The sequence below is a fragment of the Lactuca virosa genome, chromosome 6, assembly GCF_052849685.1.
Source record: "Lactuca virosa cultivar CGN04683 chromosome 6, Lactuca_virosa_CGN04683_v6, whole genome shotgun sequence".
NCBI classification, from domain to species: domain Eukaryota; kingdom Viridiplantae; phylum Streptophyta; class Magnoliopsida; order Asterales; family Asteraceae; genus Lactuca; species Lactuca virosa.
Window position 1 is genome coordinate 230,254,824 of NC_136431.1, and position 16,100 is coordinate 230,270,923.

Genomic DNA, 16,100 nt, shown 5'->3' on the forward strand with positions numbered 1-16,100 from the left:
CTCATCTATACCTATCCTTCGATATAAAGACAGTCGAGAACGGATATCATACGAGATAATTATGATTTTTATACAGACTTTAACAGTCTAAGCATGTTAAAAAATGTACATTTAAAAATAAAGTGAGAATTAGCTGACGAGTCTAAATGAAAGTTGTAGATCTTGTCGATAGTTACGCGGGGATATAACGAACGTCGAAAACAAAGCTCATATGAAGAAAACCTGAATTTTTGAAGAAACTGAAAATCCTCGCGTGCGTTCACGCGCGTCAGTAGGGCACAAAGCGCGCACCGACACTCTACCCAATAATTGTCACGTGTCACCACCTAGAGCAAGCCACGTCACCTGCCCCGGCCAAGTGCGCGACACACAAGCAAAAAATGCCCTATAAGTTGGATTCAAGCCTCATTCGATTTCCCACACCTTCCAGCTTTCTCTCTCGATTTTCTCTCCATTTTGGTCAGAAATCTTCTTTAGAATTAAGTTTTAGAGAAGCAATGCAGTGTCAGCTTGCCAGTGAATGGAACCCTTCGGATCAAGATTCTACCCGCATAATTCCCAGTTTTCGCTAAAAGCTCTGTAAGTTAAGCAACACTTATTTTATTCAAGTGTAACTTTTAATTATAGTCATAGTCGTTATTATGAACCTATAATTAAGATTTATCACTGATTCTAAATCATTATACTGATTGATCTACTTACGGGGATGATGTCTAGTTTGGATTTAGTGAGCTGTTTAAAACGGTATTTCCAAACACTATACTCTATCTTCGATATTATCCTACCCGGTTGTTCCTTACTTGATAGATATTGATGTAGACATTGTGATTAGTAAGGAATCTAGACCATCATTAGTCACCAAGAGTATAAGACTAAGACTTAGTAATGTGAACCTTGGTCACATCAGAAGAAAAGATCAAGTACCAAGGCGAAGTTCTTCTCGAATTCCGAGACATCCAATTTTATCAAGTGAGTGTATAGTTACTTTAATTTTACACACAAATATGAAGTATTTAGATAATTAAATGCTATATTTGCTTATGTGCAAAGATTTTCTGTGTTAGATGAAATATTATTTGATATATAACATATATGTATTTTATAAATTTAATACATTGGGTAACGAAGGGTAGTAATAGATGCCATAGTATGATGAAAGATAAGATGTCATAGTATGATGAAAGATGTTGGCAATGATAGGATGGCACAAATTTAGAAATGGTACCAGTGTAATAACAAAGTATGAATGATGCTAGTGTACCAACGATGTAGTCACGTAGCAGAGTACATGTGACAACCACCAGACCAATTGATGACAGTCCCATGGAATGCATGCAACGATGGACTTCGTGCCTATTTGATGCACTCTAACCTACTAAAATGTATTGCAGAGAAATCCCTGTAACAGTACTGTCAGCAATGATGATAATGATGAATCATAAGATAAGACCTACTGACATGTATTGCAGAGAAATTACTGTAACAGTACTGTCAACAATGATGATTAAGATGATCCTTAAGACAAATCCTTATGAAGGAAAATAGAAAGAAAACCTACTGACATGTATTGCGAAGAAATCCCAACAAAAATACTGCCAACAACGATAACTATGATGACCCTTAGGATAGATCCTTAGGGAAGAATAAAGAAGAAAATGAGGATGGGTAATCGGGTTCATTGTTTGATAATTAAACATATTAACTACATTATTATAGGTTGAAAACCCTATGTAATCACCAGGTTTCCCAACCCGACCCACTCAACTTCTTTGTATCACAGGTAGCAATATAAATGTACATGAATGGTGAGAGATTCAAGGAGATGTAAGCTGATAGTCTAAGATGTTGTAATGCCTGTTTATGCTTTTGTTTTGTATCGGTTATGACATCCCAAACTTTTGTAAATTAACGAAAAAAAATATTTCTTCGGAAATACTTTTACGGGACCAAATTCCACACTTATAAATAAAATATGTTTTAAATAACATAAATAAAAAATTTTAAAATGACTGTAAAAATGGGGATGTCATATTGAGTACAATACATAATCTTTATCTAGCGATGTGACTTTACACCTTTATCGACACATTTTCATAAAGTCTATAAAGATTCGATCTTTTTAACCTAATTGCAGTGCACAACCTTGGGAATCCTTGACTAAGGAATTAGAAGTCATTTTCAATGTCCAAAAACACTTTTGGGTCGATTTCTAGGTTGAAGAAGCAATTTGGAGCGAAGATTTAAAGAATCGAAATCTAGGAACATTAGAACTTCATATCGGATTGCTTGATAAGCATGTTTAGCTATTCTCATTTGATGTTTTTCTGTTTTTACCAACTGATTATAGGGTAAAACCCTTATGTTTTTACTAGAGTAGATGTAACCGAATGACTTGATGTGATTCCATTATTGAATATTTAGTTTTATTTAAGTTATGATTGTTTGATTGAAAATCCATATATGTTTTTGTTGATTTCTTGTTACTTAGTTAATATATTTTAGAAGACTAATCTGACTTTGTTGGCTTGAGTCACAATCGTTAATTTCCATTGACAACTGGGACTAGAGATGAACCATTCCGATCATTTGACCCAATCAAGTCTCTTTATACGAACTTAATTATAGTTGTTTAAATAATTAATTTATCATTGTGTTAATTGTTTTAATAATTATATAAGTTAGTTAATTGGACCAAGATAACTAATTACATTAGAAATCAGTAAATAATAACTAATATTAATTTCACTAAAATGAAGGCGAAATCGAATTTATGTGAAAACATCATTATGTCTCTGTCTCTAAATTTAATCTCTAGTTTTGGTTGTTTTTTTTTCTAGTTTAATTAAGTGTAAACAAATTCCCCCTTTTACTTTACTGTTATTACTTTAATTAGTATTTGAATTATCTGATCCAGTCTTACCCGTTCTCCTTGTGTTCGACACCGGTCTTACCATAACTATACTTTTTCACGATTAGGTACACTTAGGGCTCTAAAAGAATTTAACATTCAACGAATTGTTTGTGATACGTTCAACTAGAAGTTCATTTATGTTAAGTTTATTTAGTAAATGAACGAATATGAACAAGATTGTTTGTTCATTTAGTTAAACAAAGGAACACGAACATTAGCGTTGTTTGTTTATTTACGTTCGTGAACGTTCGTTTATGTTTGGTTGTTTACGTTCGTTTGTTTAGGTGTGTGCGTATGTGTGTGTGTGTGTGTATATATATATATATATATATATATATATATATATATGCAAAACACTGTTCTGCTTCATTTCGTAGAATCTTACACTTTGCTAACCATAAGTTAGACTTATAATCATACAATTTGAATTTTCTATTTTTGGCGGTAGATCAAAGTGTACTATCTTTTTTACTTGTACGTAGCTTACTTTCAATTTACATTCCAACCTTATATTATTTTTTAGGGTTTATGTCATTTTTGGTCACTTAACTTTTGGTTTTTTGCTCATTTGGTCACTTAACTATTTTTAAGTTTTAAAAGGTCATCAAACTTTTGACCTTGTGCTCATTTAGTCACTTAACTTTTGATTTGGTCATATTTAGCCACCTAACTTTTAGATTTGTGCTCATTTAGTCACCTAACTTTTAAAATTGTGCTCATTTAGTCACTAAACTTTTAAAAAAATTTAAAAGTTTAGTGACTAAATAAGCACAATTTTAAAAGTTTGGTGACTAAATGTGACCAAAACAAAAGTTAAGTGACTAAATGAGCACAAAGCCAAAAGTTTGATGACCTTTTAAAACTTAAAAAGAGTTAAGTGACTAAATGAGCACGAAACCAAAAGTTAAGTGACCAAAAATGACCTAAACCCTATTTTTTATATTGTTTTCTGATTCTTTCTAAACATATATATATATATATATATATATATATATATATATATATATATATATATATAAAAGTTTGGTCTTCCAAATTGGCTAGGTCATCTTTGCTACATATTCAAAATCATTTATAAAGTTTTATAAAGTTCACAACAAGAGTTTTACACATCATAATATTTCCCAACATTACATAATGCTCATTACTAATATCTTTACTATATTCACTACAAGAAAAAGTCGAAATAACGACGGAAAAATTCCGTAGTTAAAACATGATATTCCGTAGTTAAAATCAATTAGCGACGGAATTTGCTACGAATCCATTCTGTAGGCAAATTCTTCGTTAGTAAAGGTTCGTTACAGAATCCGTAGCACCTTCGCAACGGAATTTACAACAGACTTATTTCGTAGAAAACTTGCTATGGACTACATCCGTAGCAACAACGTAGCAAATTAACTACAATTTATTTCCGTAGCATGTCCGTAGTGAATTAACTACGCTCCGATCCGTAGTAAATCTGTCGCAAATTAACTACAAACTAAATTCGTAACTAGTTTCTGTAGCATATCCACTATGGGTAATGGCGTAGCTAGTACTCCGTAGTAAATTTACTATGACCTAATTTTGTTACAAATTAACTACAAACTAGCCCCGTAGCTAATTTTCGTAGCAAATCAACTATGGGTAATATTGTAGCAAACATTCTATAGTGAATTTACTAGGGGTATCAAATACGTTGTAGTAAATTTACCACAACCTACTTCTGTTGAAGAAAAAATGTGATGGAATATGTTTCATAGCAACATCCATAACAATTCAACTACAAAAATGTGACAGAATTAATTAAAATAAATACAAAAATGACTAGACTTTTTCCAAAGCAAATTAATAACAAAATCAACATTATAAAATTGCATTAAACAGTAAAAGAAATTACATAAACTCTTAATAAGTACATAGTTTATCATCAAATAAAATTTCACTTTGTCCAAAACACCAATTATAATATCCCAAAATTTTCCAATAAAGTTAAACTTTTCGAAACATTTATTTTGTAAAAAAAAACATCCATCCATATTATAACTTAACCAATTTATAAAATTCAAATCCCCAATTTAGTAATTCCAAACATACTTTAGATAAACCCATTTGTTTGTAACTCGGTTATAATAGAATAATAAAAGCCTTAAAATCCGTAATAACATTTATGACAAGGACCCAATCTTCAACCGCGTCAGTGTACAGTTAAGTCGAACCCTTACCCTTGTTGGTACCCGATGTACCTGTGATAATCATTTATAGAATAAAAGGGTAAGCACAAAGCTTAGTGACTTCCAACACAACATAACATTAGAAATATTACACCCTACTCCTACGTATCATGCCACCAACAAAATATGCAAACATCCATATAACATATAAACATTAATATCATATATCCCGTGTCTATTTGGGAACAAATCCCAAACAACACCCAAATAAAGACTCGGTATTCAGCCGTCGAGTCCACGGACTTGGCGTTTTCGCCTTCGGTCCCCCTGACTTGGCACAATGGCCTTCTGTCAGTCGGCTCGGTATTCAGCCGTCGAGCCCCAACATATCGACTCAGTATTCAGCCGTCGAGCCCAAACATATCATGCATATACATTCCACATAACAAATAAGTACATCAAAGATAACTAATGCAACAAGTATTACTTTAACTATCAACCATATAGTTCCTAGTCTCACCCGACCTAACAGTAGGCATATAATACTCTAAGGTTATGAAGTCAGGAACTCACCTCAAGTAGTCAAACACCCTTCAAATAATACAAACACCCCTTCACACCAGGTTAACCTTCAACTTCCTAATAATGACCAAAAAGAGTTAAGTTATGGTACTTTGATATCTCAAAAGTATAATGGCTTGAGTGTTATTTTTTTTTTCAGATTTATACATAGAAATTATAGTATTGTTCGGGACCTGTTTTACCCCCTAAAACGCCTCAAAACTGTTTTATATGAATTAAGTACAGGTCATTAGCTTTAAAAGTAGTATTTTCACACCTCTGTATGATTTTTCTACAATTTTTGATGATTTTTACAAAACTGCATCGCAAAACAGTTCATTACGGACCAGTCTGGGTACATGGTCGATTTCACCCTAGTTAGGGGCATTTCTGGACTTTGGTCAAAACTAATGAAATGTATAGGACTAAAAAATGAAACTCTGGCTTTTGGTTTCGACTAAAAATGTTTTCGCATGATCGAGATATCATCTCTCAAAGATATGGACACATTAGGGTAAAATCCTGAAAGCACAGCTTTGTCTTTTTAGGGTTAATTTGACCTCTTAACCCATTAAGACCTATCCAATGAGGCTTATAATCAGTAAAATGAGTTCATAATAGTAGATTACTTCATTGATATAGAATTCAATGAAAATCTCAACCCCTTTTCTTGAGATTTCTTGCATAAAACATCAAAATAAGTATAATGCCCTCATGGGAAGAATACCAACTAGGGTTTAAGGTTTGGGACCAAAACAACCCATGTCACCACTTAGCCCTTAAAACACCTTGGAGCATCACTACCCACTGCCATAGTGGCAGTGGTGGCTGGCGGTGACTGCCACCACCTTGGCGGTGGTGAAGATTTCGTTTAAAGGTAGAAGAGAAAGAAGGAGAATAAGATTGCATGACTTACTTGAGAATGATGAATGTTTCTCCCTTGATGAAGATGTCGTAGCCTCCTTCCAACCTTCACTTTCGATGCTCCCTTCTTCTCCACTCCCGTTCTTTCTTTTCTCCCTTCTCACTCACGGCTACACAAAGAAAAACGACACCCCCTTAACTTCATAGGGTTAGGCCGAAATTTTGAGGCTTAATAGGCCTTTTGGACGTGATTATGGGCTGTCCTAAGTTGGTGTCCGATCAAGGGGGGTCCAAGGCTTCAAAAACATAGCATTTGGCCCTTCAAGTTTGACATAACGGCTCCTCTAACCCCAAAAACAATTCCATTGCACAATGGGTCCATAATTAGCCCTAATTACCCCACCCTATTATTATTTTTTTAATATAGTTAAATATACCAGAAATAATAAATAAAGTATAATAAATTCACGTACCATGAACCGGGGCGTTACACCAATCAAATTAATCTAATAGTCAAACTCAACTAGAAATCCTAAACATGCAAAACAACTTTACTCAAAAGCCTTAATGCATAACTTAATGGAGTTTAAAGTTAGGGCTTAACAAAATAATAATAAAAATGTATAAAGCTTCATTTCATGTCTTAGCCTAGGACTTCCCTTGACCAAAGTACCACAACCACCAACCATGGTGGCCTGTGGTGGCAGGAGCTGACTCACACTGGCGGTAGGAGGCTGCCAGTGGCGGTCCTTGGTGGTTTCACGGTGGAAAGAAGAAAAAGAGATGAGAAAAAGAGATGAAGAATTACCCAATAGCTAGAATGAGACTGGAACACTCCTCCCGACACCCTTTTCCCTACAAGTAGCACCTCCGGTAACACCAAGTCCGATAGTACCCTCCTTCCGATCGCAACTGTCCTTCATGTTGACCCTTTTCTCGACCGACAAATGAAAATACACACATAATTTGGTCCTGGATCGATTAGGGTTAGATTAGGGCTTATAAACGTGTTTCTTGAAATCGTGGGCTGCCAAAAATCCAATCCCGATCTTCCCTAATTTATCCAGTCGAGTATAACGAAGAAAAACCTCGATTTTTTAATTTAGACCTTGATTTTTCCCATAATGACGGAAAATACCCTCAAACCAAATTTATTTTCACAGAAGGTTTTCAAGTGTGACACTTTTAGCCCCTAATTCTTCATTATCTTCCATTATTGATTCATGGATGTTATTTCATCTTAACTATTATTATTATTATTATTATTATTATTATTATTATTATTATTATTATCATTATTAGTATTATTATTTTTTCTTTATTTATTATTTAGCCACTTAATATTTATCGGATCTTTTTATTCGTTTTTATCACCGATAAAATTCCTTAAAACTATTCTCCTTAATTATATAATTATTAATTTAATTAACACTCGATTCCTGAATCACTTATCATAAAAAAATAGAGCATTATAGGTGATGAGTTTCAGGCAATACATCAATCCTATGGTGTACATGCAAACCCTAATAGCTTTGGATCTAGTTTGTCTAATGAACATGCAATTGAATATCCAAAGCCATAAACCCCAGATCTAATAAACTATAACTGAAATTAGGGTTTAGATCTTACCTTTGATTGTTATATAGCAATAACAATCAATCCTTAGCTTCAGAAAGCTTAGTGCCTCAAGTGTTGCACCTCTAATGGAGTCACAAACACCACTAAGCAACTTGGATGAAGAGGGAGGAGAGAGGAGGCACCAAAAACGGTTGGAAACCCTAAAGGAAGTGTTCACCACGTTTTTGGGGCTTAAGGGTCCTTCATATACATGTAGGCTATTAGGGTTTACAACTAGGAAACCCTAATCTGGCTGCTTAGGCCCTAAGCAGCCTATGGACTCCTTTAACATATCCTTTGGACGATTTCTAATGGGCTTCCCATAGAATTCGTCCAACCTATATATTATTAGGTGATCCATAGCCCAATTGTAATTATCTTATAATTACAAATCCAGTCCCCTAAGTTTAATTAATCTCTTTTAGCCACAAAATTAATTCTCAATTAATTATTGACTAATATCAATTAAACATTATGATTTCTCCTTTAATATATTATTCTTATAATATATTAATAAATCATAATTAAACCTTTCTCTCCTTAATTCATCCTACATATTGCTATGGTGAAGGCAACCCAAAAGGACCATGCTCATAATCGGGTCAAGTACATACCAAAATAGTTATGGACTTAGACACTAATCCAACAATAGGTTCATTTCCATTTCAATACATTTTCTATAAAAATAAGCCATGGTGACTTAAAATTACATATTGGAAAATTCTATTGTATAATATTTATGGTTTTTATATTATAGTATAATAGCTATGACCTATGATCTTGTAGCAAATTCTGTAGCGACATAGCTACGGATTTTGAGTCCGTAACAAATGTCGTAGCAAGCTAGCTACGGACTTAGATGCGGTAGCAAATTTTGTAGCAAAATAGCTACAGATTTTGATTCCATAACAATTTATGTAGCAAAGTAACTACAAACTTTAATCTGTAGCAACAGTTGTAGCAAAATACCTACGCCTTATAATTCTGTAGCAAATTTCGTAGCATGATAACTACGGACTCTGATTGCGTAGCAAAATTCTATAGTTATTCAAATATTAGCTATAGAATGCAATTTTGTAGTTAATTCCGTAGCAAATATACCTACGTCTAACTAGTTTGTAGTATATTCCATAGTAGAATAGCTATGGTTTTTAATTCTGTAGTAAAATTCCGTAGTTATTCAAATATTACCCACAGAATGTAATTCTGTAGCATGTTCCAAAGCAAAATAGATACGACAAGCCATTCCGTAGCATAATCCGTAGCAGAATAACTACGGATTTTACTTTCGTAGAAAATTTCCGTAGTTATTTCAACTTTTTCTTGTAGTGATTGTGAGTTGGATCAATCAAATCCAAAGCTATTGTCTCCCTCAAATGTATCATAATCAAGCAAAGAAATGTTTCATTTAAAGGATTAGGCTTTAATATATCAAATCTACGAAGAAGATCTACAAAACTAGTACTTGTAGATGACATTATTTGTTCATGGGAAAATTTCCAACTTCAATAAATCCTTAATCCCAATAATTTTCAAAATTCTCATCCTCATCTAGACTTGAATCACTTATGTCATGTGCAATATTAAATTGCTAACCAAATTAATAACATAATGCGATATTCAACTTAAATGATGTTTTTTCAACTCCAATATGTGCATAACGTAAATCTATAAATTATTTATATATAATTTTATGCCTAACAGTATATTGAAGTAGTCAAAGTTGTATAGTCACCCTTTATGAAACCATTCTCATATTCAGTATTATCACCTCAGTAAAATCTAATCATAAACGGACGATCTTGAGTCGATATATATATATATATATATATATATATATATATATATATATATATATATATATATATATATATATATATATATATATATATATATATATATACATATATAGAGAGAGAGAGAGCTAGGTTCATTTGTTTAAACTAAGTATTGTGTTATCGTATTCATAAATGTGGGCCAAGAATTTGTTAACCGTATTCTATAAGAAATAATGTATTTTTTGTTTTTATTCTTCAATTGATTGTTCAAGAATTTGTTATTCTACAAGAAGTTCAAGAATTTATGGTTCAAGAATATTTTTATTTTTGAGTAAATAATTAAATAAATAGACATATTCTGTCAGAATGTCCGAATTAAAATAGTTATAATTTGTAAAATCGGATTTTTAAAATTAATAGAATCTATGATCTCTTAAAATATGCAATTTTCCTTTATTAAATCTATTTTAATTCAATAATATATATTAATCACTTTCTTAAAATAAGTAAAATTGATTGACCCACAGTTATGAATACAATAACACAATAATTACTTTGAATAGAATAACCTAGGCCTATATATATATATATATATATATATATATATATATATATATATATATATATATATATATATATATATATATATATATATATACACACAAATCTAAATGTAGAATAAATCATAAGATAAAAAGAGATATAAATCACTATGGGATAAATGAATGATGAAAATGAAAGAAAAATGAAAGAACCTAAGCTCAAATATCGTGTGAGAATTTCGCTGGAAGGGATGACAAAACTAAGTATAAGAATCATAAGTTATAATACTAAAAGGTTAATTAATTTTACATTACATTTTTAATTATTTTTATTGAGTTTTCATAAACAATGACAAATAGGTTTGTAAAAGAGATTGCTTTTACAATTGAGTTATCATCTACAATGACATTACAATAATGATAAAAATATATTTTGGATATGACCATACCTATAAAAAGTGCCCTTACATATATTTAGCTGACAGATATCATCCATTTCAGACAATTCATTAATTTCGAACGTTTCAAACTTAATATTTTGTTACATTTAATGACTAAACGATAAAGAAAGAAAACACCCTTACGAATGTTACGATTTAGTGTTAATTCATATTATAATTTTGTGCTTAATTTGTATTGTAATATCATTTTTAGACGATCATATAAATTCTTGAGATTATAAGATATTCAATATTGGTATGTACTTGAAGGTATTTGTTAAGAGCGTGTTTGACACGAAGCTTTTGGAAGCGTTTGGGAGCTTCTATCTTTTAACTTTTGACAAAACGCTATAGTTTAAACAAAAAACATCGTTTGGCAGTACGGGTATTTAACTTTTAGTTTAAACAAAACGCTCCAAATCTAAAAGCTACTCCATGTAGCGTTTAACAAAACGCCACTGAGTTTTTGAAATCAATTTTCTTAATCAGCCTTATATATATATATATATATATATATATATATATATATATATATATATATATATATATATATAAACAATTGTATTTTTATGTAATTTTATATATTTCAAAAGCTTTCAGTTAATTTTGCCAAACAATCATATAAAAAATAAAAGCTATAACTTCCCGTTACCAGCTACCAACTACTCGCTACGCGCTATCTGCTTTCAGCAAACAATTACTTTTGCCAAACACGCCCTAAATCTATTTAATGATATAAGTTGTTAAAATAGTATATAAATTATAATAGTATATTTCGAATAAACTAATCTAAAAATAATATATATATATATATATATATATATATATATATATATATATATATTAAGGGTTAAAACATAATTATTCAATAATAAAAGATATAAACAAAAAATAGGTAAAGTGTTATAACATTTAAAGGTAACAAATGCAATTATTTAAAATTATTTTGGAATAAAAAAGTTATATAAATGGTAGGTCTCCTAAAACTAACATATTCTACAAATGATTTCAAAAAACAACCTACTTCTATAAAAACTCCGAAAACCCTACATTTGTTGATTCCCCTACATGTGTATGTTTATTCATTTCTCTCTCATTTTTTCCATTTTTAAATTTCAAACACAATATTCATTTGATAAATTTAATTTCCTACGGCAACACCATAGTTGGAATTTGTTGCAATAATGATGCTTGAATTACTATATGACGTTACAACTTGTTTGTTAGGGTGGACATTCGGACCGGTGAGACATGGACCGACACCGGAGTGGTACCGGTTTTATGTAGAATGTTCGGCTTTAGGTTCTTGGATCGGCTATGTTTCGGTTCCTTTTTTTTAGCCAGGTGGGTTTGGCGGTTTTGTGGGTATTGGACCGGTTTGGACCGAAAATTGAAGAGTAAGTTTTTATGTGTAATTTTTAAAATTTTGAAAATTACATAACTCATTCGTTTGAAGATTGATATGAAATCTTTTTCATTATGCAATTTATAGTTTGTACTTCATTTTAGGCTATAGTTTCATCATTTTTGGTTCCATATCGAATGAGTTATAGTCTCTTGAAGTCGGGGTATCAAAGTTGAAAATTTTTCAATTTTTCAGTTTTAACATATAGTATGTGAAACTTTTTAAAATTGCATAACTTATTCATTTGATGTTAGATTGAAACGAGACTTTTACGACATATAGTTTATAGTTTGTACTTCAATGTAGGCTAAAATTTCAGCACTTTTGGTTTCATATTGAATGGGTTATAGACCCCGCAAAGTCGAGGTATTAACGCTAAAAGTTTTTCGCTACTACTTCAATGACTTATACCATACACAACGATTGTTGAATTGGTCCAACGAGTCCAAGAATCAGAACCGATACCAACACCGGTATGTGTCACTAGGTCCGGTCCATGATCCAACGGATTCTCTACAACCAGTTCTAGACGGTATGGTCCAACATTTCTAGTCTAAATGCTCACCACTACTTGTTTGTAGGAGTATATTTGAAATATAATAGATTTTTTGAGTTTATCTCCTTATAGATATTCAGTACACATATAATTAATTAAGTTGGAGTAAGTCATGAAACAAATTTCTATTTTTCTAGCTAATCCTTTTTAAAAGTATAAGAAGTACTGGGCTTGAATGGGAAGAATACACATAAGGAATGGAAGGCCAAAATGCAATTACTGTTACGCTGAAATTCACAGTAATTGAAATTGGCAAACTTAATGAAATTTTATCAGCAAAGGAAGGCCGAAATTTAAAACCTTATTGAATCGATCACAAACTGAATCTATATATCAATCTCATTATTTGTCTTGTTTTCTATTAATTTGATTCCAACAGTAATATGCTAGGATGAATACAAGGCCGAGTGGTATTAGACCGGAGGGTATGAGAGGGATGTTTCCCTCACTTTTTGTGGGCCACACCACCCTTTCCCTAACTTTTCTTTCCCTCACCTAAAACCCAAGGAATGGGTGGCAAGCTCCCCTCACTATTTTTTTATAAAATATATTTCATACATATATTATACTCATTTCGTAGGAAATTAAAAACCATAAATTTTGATATAATTTTTATATTTTTTTAATAGGTATATAATTTTATAAATATTAAAAAAGATAAAAAAAAAGGGAAAAAAAACTGTCTAATAGCATGAAGAGAGAGAGAGTGCGGCACCCCCTCCCCCATCTCTTTCCCGCGGGTTGCTTCTCTCGCCCAAGGGATGGTGTTCCAGAGTGAGGGAAGCTTCCCTCACCCCTTTCCCGCTATGATACCGTCCGGCCTTATAACAAATTTGCAAACAAGCTATAATAAATATTTTTATCATTACTTATTTAAAATCATTAATATAGCTATAACATATATTTTTATTGAAGATCACATCTAGATTTTCAAGGCTATATACATGTATAAAATAATTCATACGGGTCAATCCATTAGAAAAGAAACACTATTCGTCTGTGTATACATCGCTTACTTGTTTCTTTAGCAACGAAATACTATAAAAATTAAGATTATTAAGAAAGAAAAGTATTGCTAAATCAAATAAATTAATGAAAAGATGGGAAACTATCGCTCTATTTTCGCAAAAACGTAAAGTTAAATAATATCAAAAAATTTAGGCAATTGTGAAATGATTTTTGATGAATCAATAACAATTTTCTTAAAAATAACACAAAGTATTATCGTTAGAAAGGTTTTTAAAATCAAAATTCGCACTTCAATTAGCAACGCAATTTGTTGTTATTTGATTAAAAGTTTGAGAAAAAACCGATCTAGCGTAATGTAAAATATATTTTCCTATATATGTGTATACTTGTATATTTAGATGTTCATATAATACTTTTCTAATTTAAACAAGAAAAACAATATAAATCATTGCTCTCATTTTCTCTCCTTAATTATATTCAACCTTTGTCATGGCTACTGCAAATTATTTATCCGCGATTAGTACGATGATGATCATCTTCTTTGCTTCCTATGTCTCGACAGATCCTGATATGCTTCAAGATGTCTGTGCTGCAGATTTTACCTATGGTAATTTGAATTCCTACAACGATTTCATTTTTAATACTTTGTATTTATCTTTAGATATGTTTAATTTCTTTAGGGTTTAAGGATGTGAAATTGTAACAAAGTAACGTTGACGTCTATGAAACATGCAGGCGACGCAATAAAACTGAATGGATTCCTATGCAAAAAACATGCATCATCTGATGATTTCTTCTTTTCCGGGTTAGCATATCCAAGATCAACCGACAACACATTTGGAGCAACACCGACTCTAATCACTGTCCTAAACATCACCGGCCTGAATACCTTGGGGATGGCGGTATCACGTATTGACTTTGCTCCGGGAGGCCTGAATCCACCGCACCTCCACCCACGAGCCAGTGAGATATTTTTTGTAATAGATGGTGAACTGGAAGTCGCATTCATAACAACAGAAAACAAACTTTACTCTAAGTTAATCAAGAGTGGTGAACTATTCGTACTCCCTAAAGGGTTGATTCATTTCCAGATAAACAAAGGGAATGATAGTGCTGTAGCCATAGCTGCCTTCAACAGCCAGTTTCCAGGTATCCAAAGGGTGCCAAATGCTTTGTTTGGATCATATCCCGATGTGCCAAATGATGTGTTGGCTAAAACATTCGGGATTGGAATCAATCAAGTGAAGAAAATTAAGTCATGGCTTAATTCCTAAAAACTAAAATTACTAGTGCATGCGTAAATGTGTGTTGAGTTATGGGATCTTAAGTATTTCTATGTGTTGTTTGGTTATTCATGAGGACTGTTGAATCTTTGGAAGCTGAATGGTTTGGTGGTTCACTGTTTGAACCCATAAATAAAACACACATGATGTTACTTAATTTAGGTCTTTTATAATTAAGTCTCCATGTTCTCTGATAGCTAATATAATAAAACAAGCGACTTCTTGTCTCTCAGTCATTTTTTAGATTTTTGATTTATGAATTCAGAAATTCCATATTCATTTAGAAAAATATATACTATATAGATTATATGTACATGGAAACATTATAAGTCCTCTTATAGATTATAAGTGCTCCAAACCATGAATTATTATTATTATTATTATTATTATTATTAATAGAAGTAGGTTGTTTTTTAAACTATTTGTAAAAACAGGTTAGTTTCAAAAATAGTTTGTAGCCTTTCAATTTTTGTCTTATTTTTTATCTACATCTTTTGTTATTGACTGATTCAGTTTTAACCTTTATTATATATCATACCTAGATTAATTTATTTAAAATAAATTATTATAATTTATTCAAAATAAATTATTATAGTTTATATATTATTTTAAATAAGTTATATCATTAAACCTTCAAATAGATATCAATATTAAATAGATTACAATGTCATGAGATTACAAGATTAATTAGAAAAGATATTACAATTCATATAATTAAGCACATAATTACAATACAAACAAAACACTAAATTACAACATTAATTAAAAAGATTACATAGTTCATATCGCATTAAATCTGCGTTACGAATTTGAACAATTTCTTTTATTATGATCAGGTTGATGGCATATTTCATATCTGTGAAGTTAGTCAGGATGACGAGTGTTCATTTTGTTACAAAATTGGTTTGTACATCTAAGACCTCAATGAACACAAAGTTTTGAGTTATCTGTTATATATATATATATATATATATATATATATATATATATATATATATATATATATATATATATATAT

The 16,100-nt window shown here is 31.3% G+C and overlaps 1 protein-coding gene across 3 annotated transcripts; it reads left to right on the forward strand.

The window, feature by feature from the left end:
* Positions 1-11,971: 11,971 nt before the first annotated feature.
* LOC145120783 (germin-like protein 1-1) lies at positions 11,972-15,295 on the forward strand. Of its 3 annotated transcripts, none has more exons than XM_079056576.1 (3): positions 11,972-12,266; positions 14,362-14,406; positions 14,535-15,295. In XM_079056576.1, exons 1-3 carry the CDS (start codon positions 12,158-12,160, stop codon positions 15,071-15,073), a joined length of 693 nt encoding a protein of 230 aa, XP_078912702.1. In that variant the 5' UTR covers positions 11,972-12,157; the 3' UTR covers positions 15,074-15,295. The 3 variants fall into 3 exon arrangements, with proteins under 3 accessions (XP_078912702.1, XP_078912701.1, XP_078912703.1); XM_079056575.1 differs by lacking the exon at positions 11,972-12,266 and adding an exon at positions 12,598-12,806; XM_079056577.1 differs by lacking the exon at positions 11,972-12,266 and having other exon boundaries at positions 14,233-14,406.
* Positions 15,296-16,100: the final 805 nt, after the last annotated feature.

What these genes read in the sequence shown, in the direction of transcription:
- LOC145120783 (XM_079056575.1), top strand. Translation starts at nt 12,614, where the DNA reads ATGGGTTATAGACCCCGCAAAGTCGAGGTATTAACGCTAAAAGTTTTT. An exon ending in TCTACAACCAGTTCTAGACG is followed by an intron (nt 12,807 to 14,361) that starts GTATGGTCCAAC and finishes ATGTCTCGACAG; the next exon opens with ATCCTGATATGCTTCAAGAT. An exon ending in TGCTGCAGATTTTACCTATG is followed by an intron (nt 14,407 to 14,534) that starts GTAATTTGAATT and finishes TGAAACATGCAG; the next exon opens with GCGACGCAATAAAACTGAAT.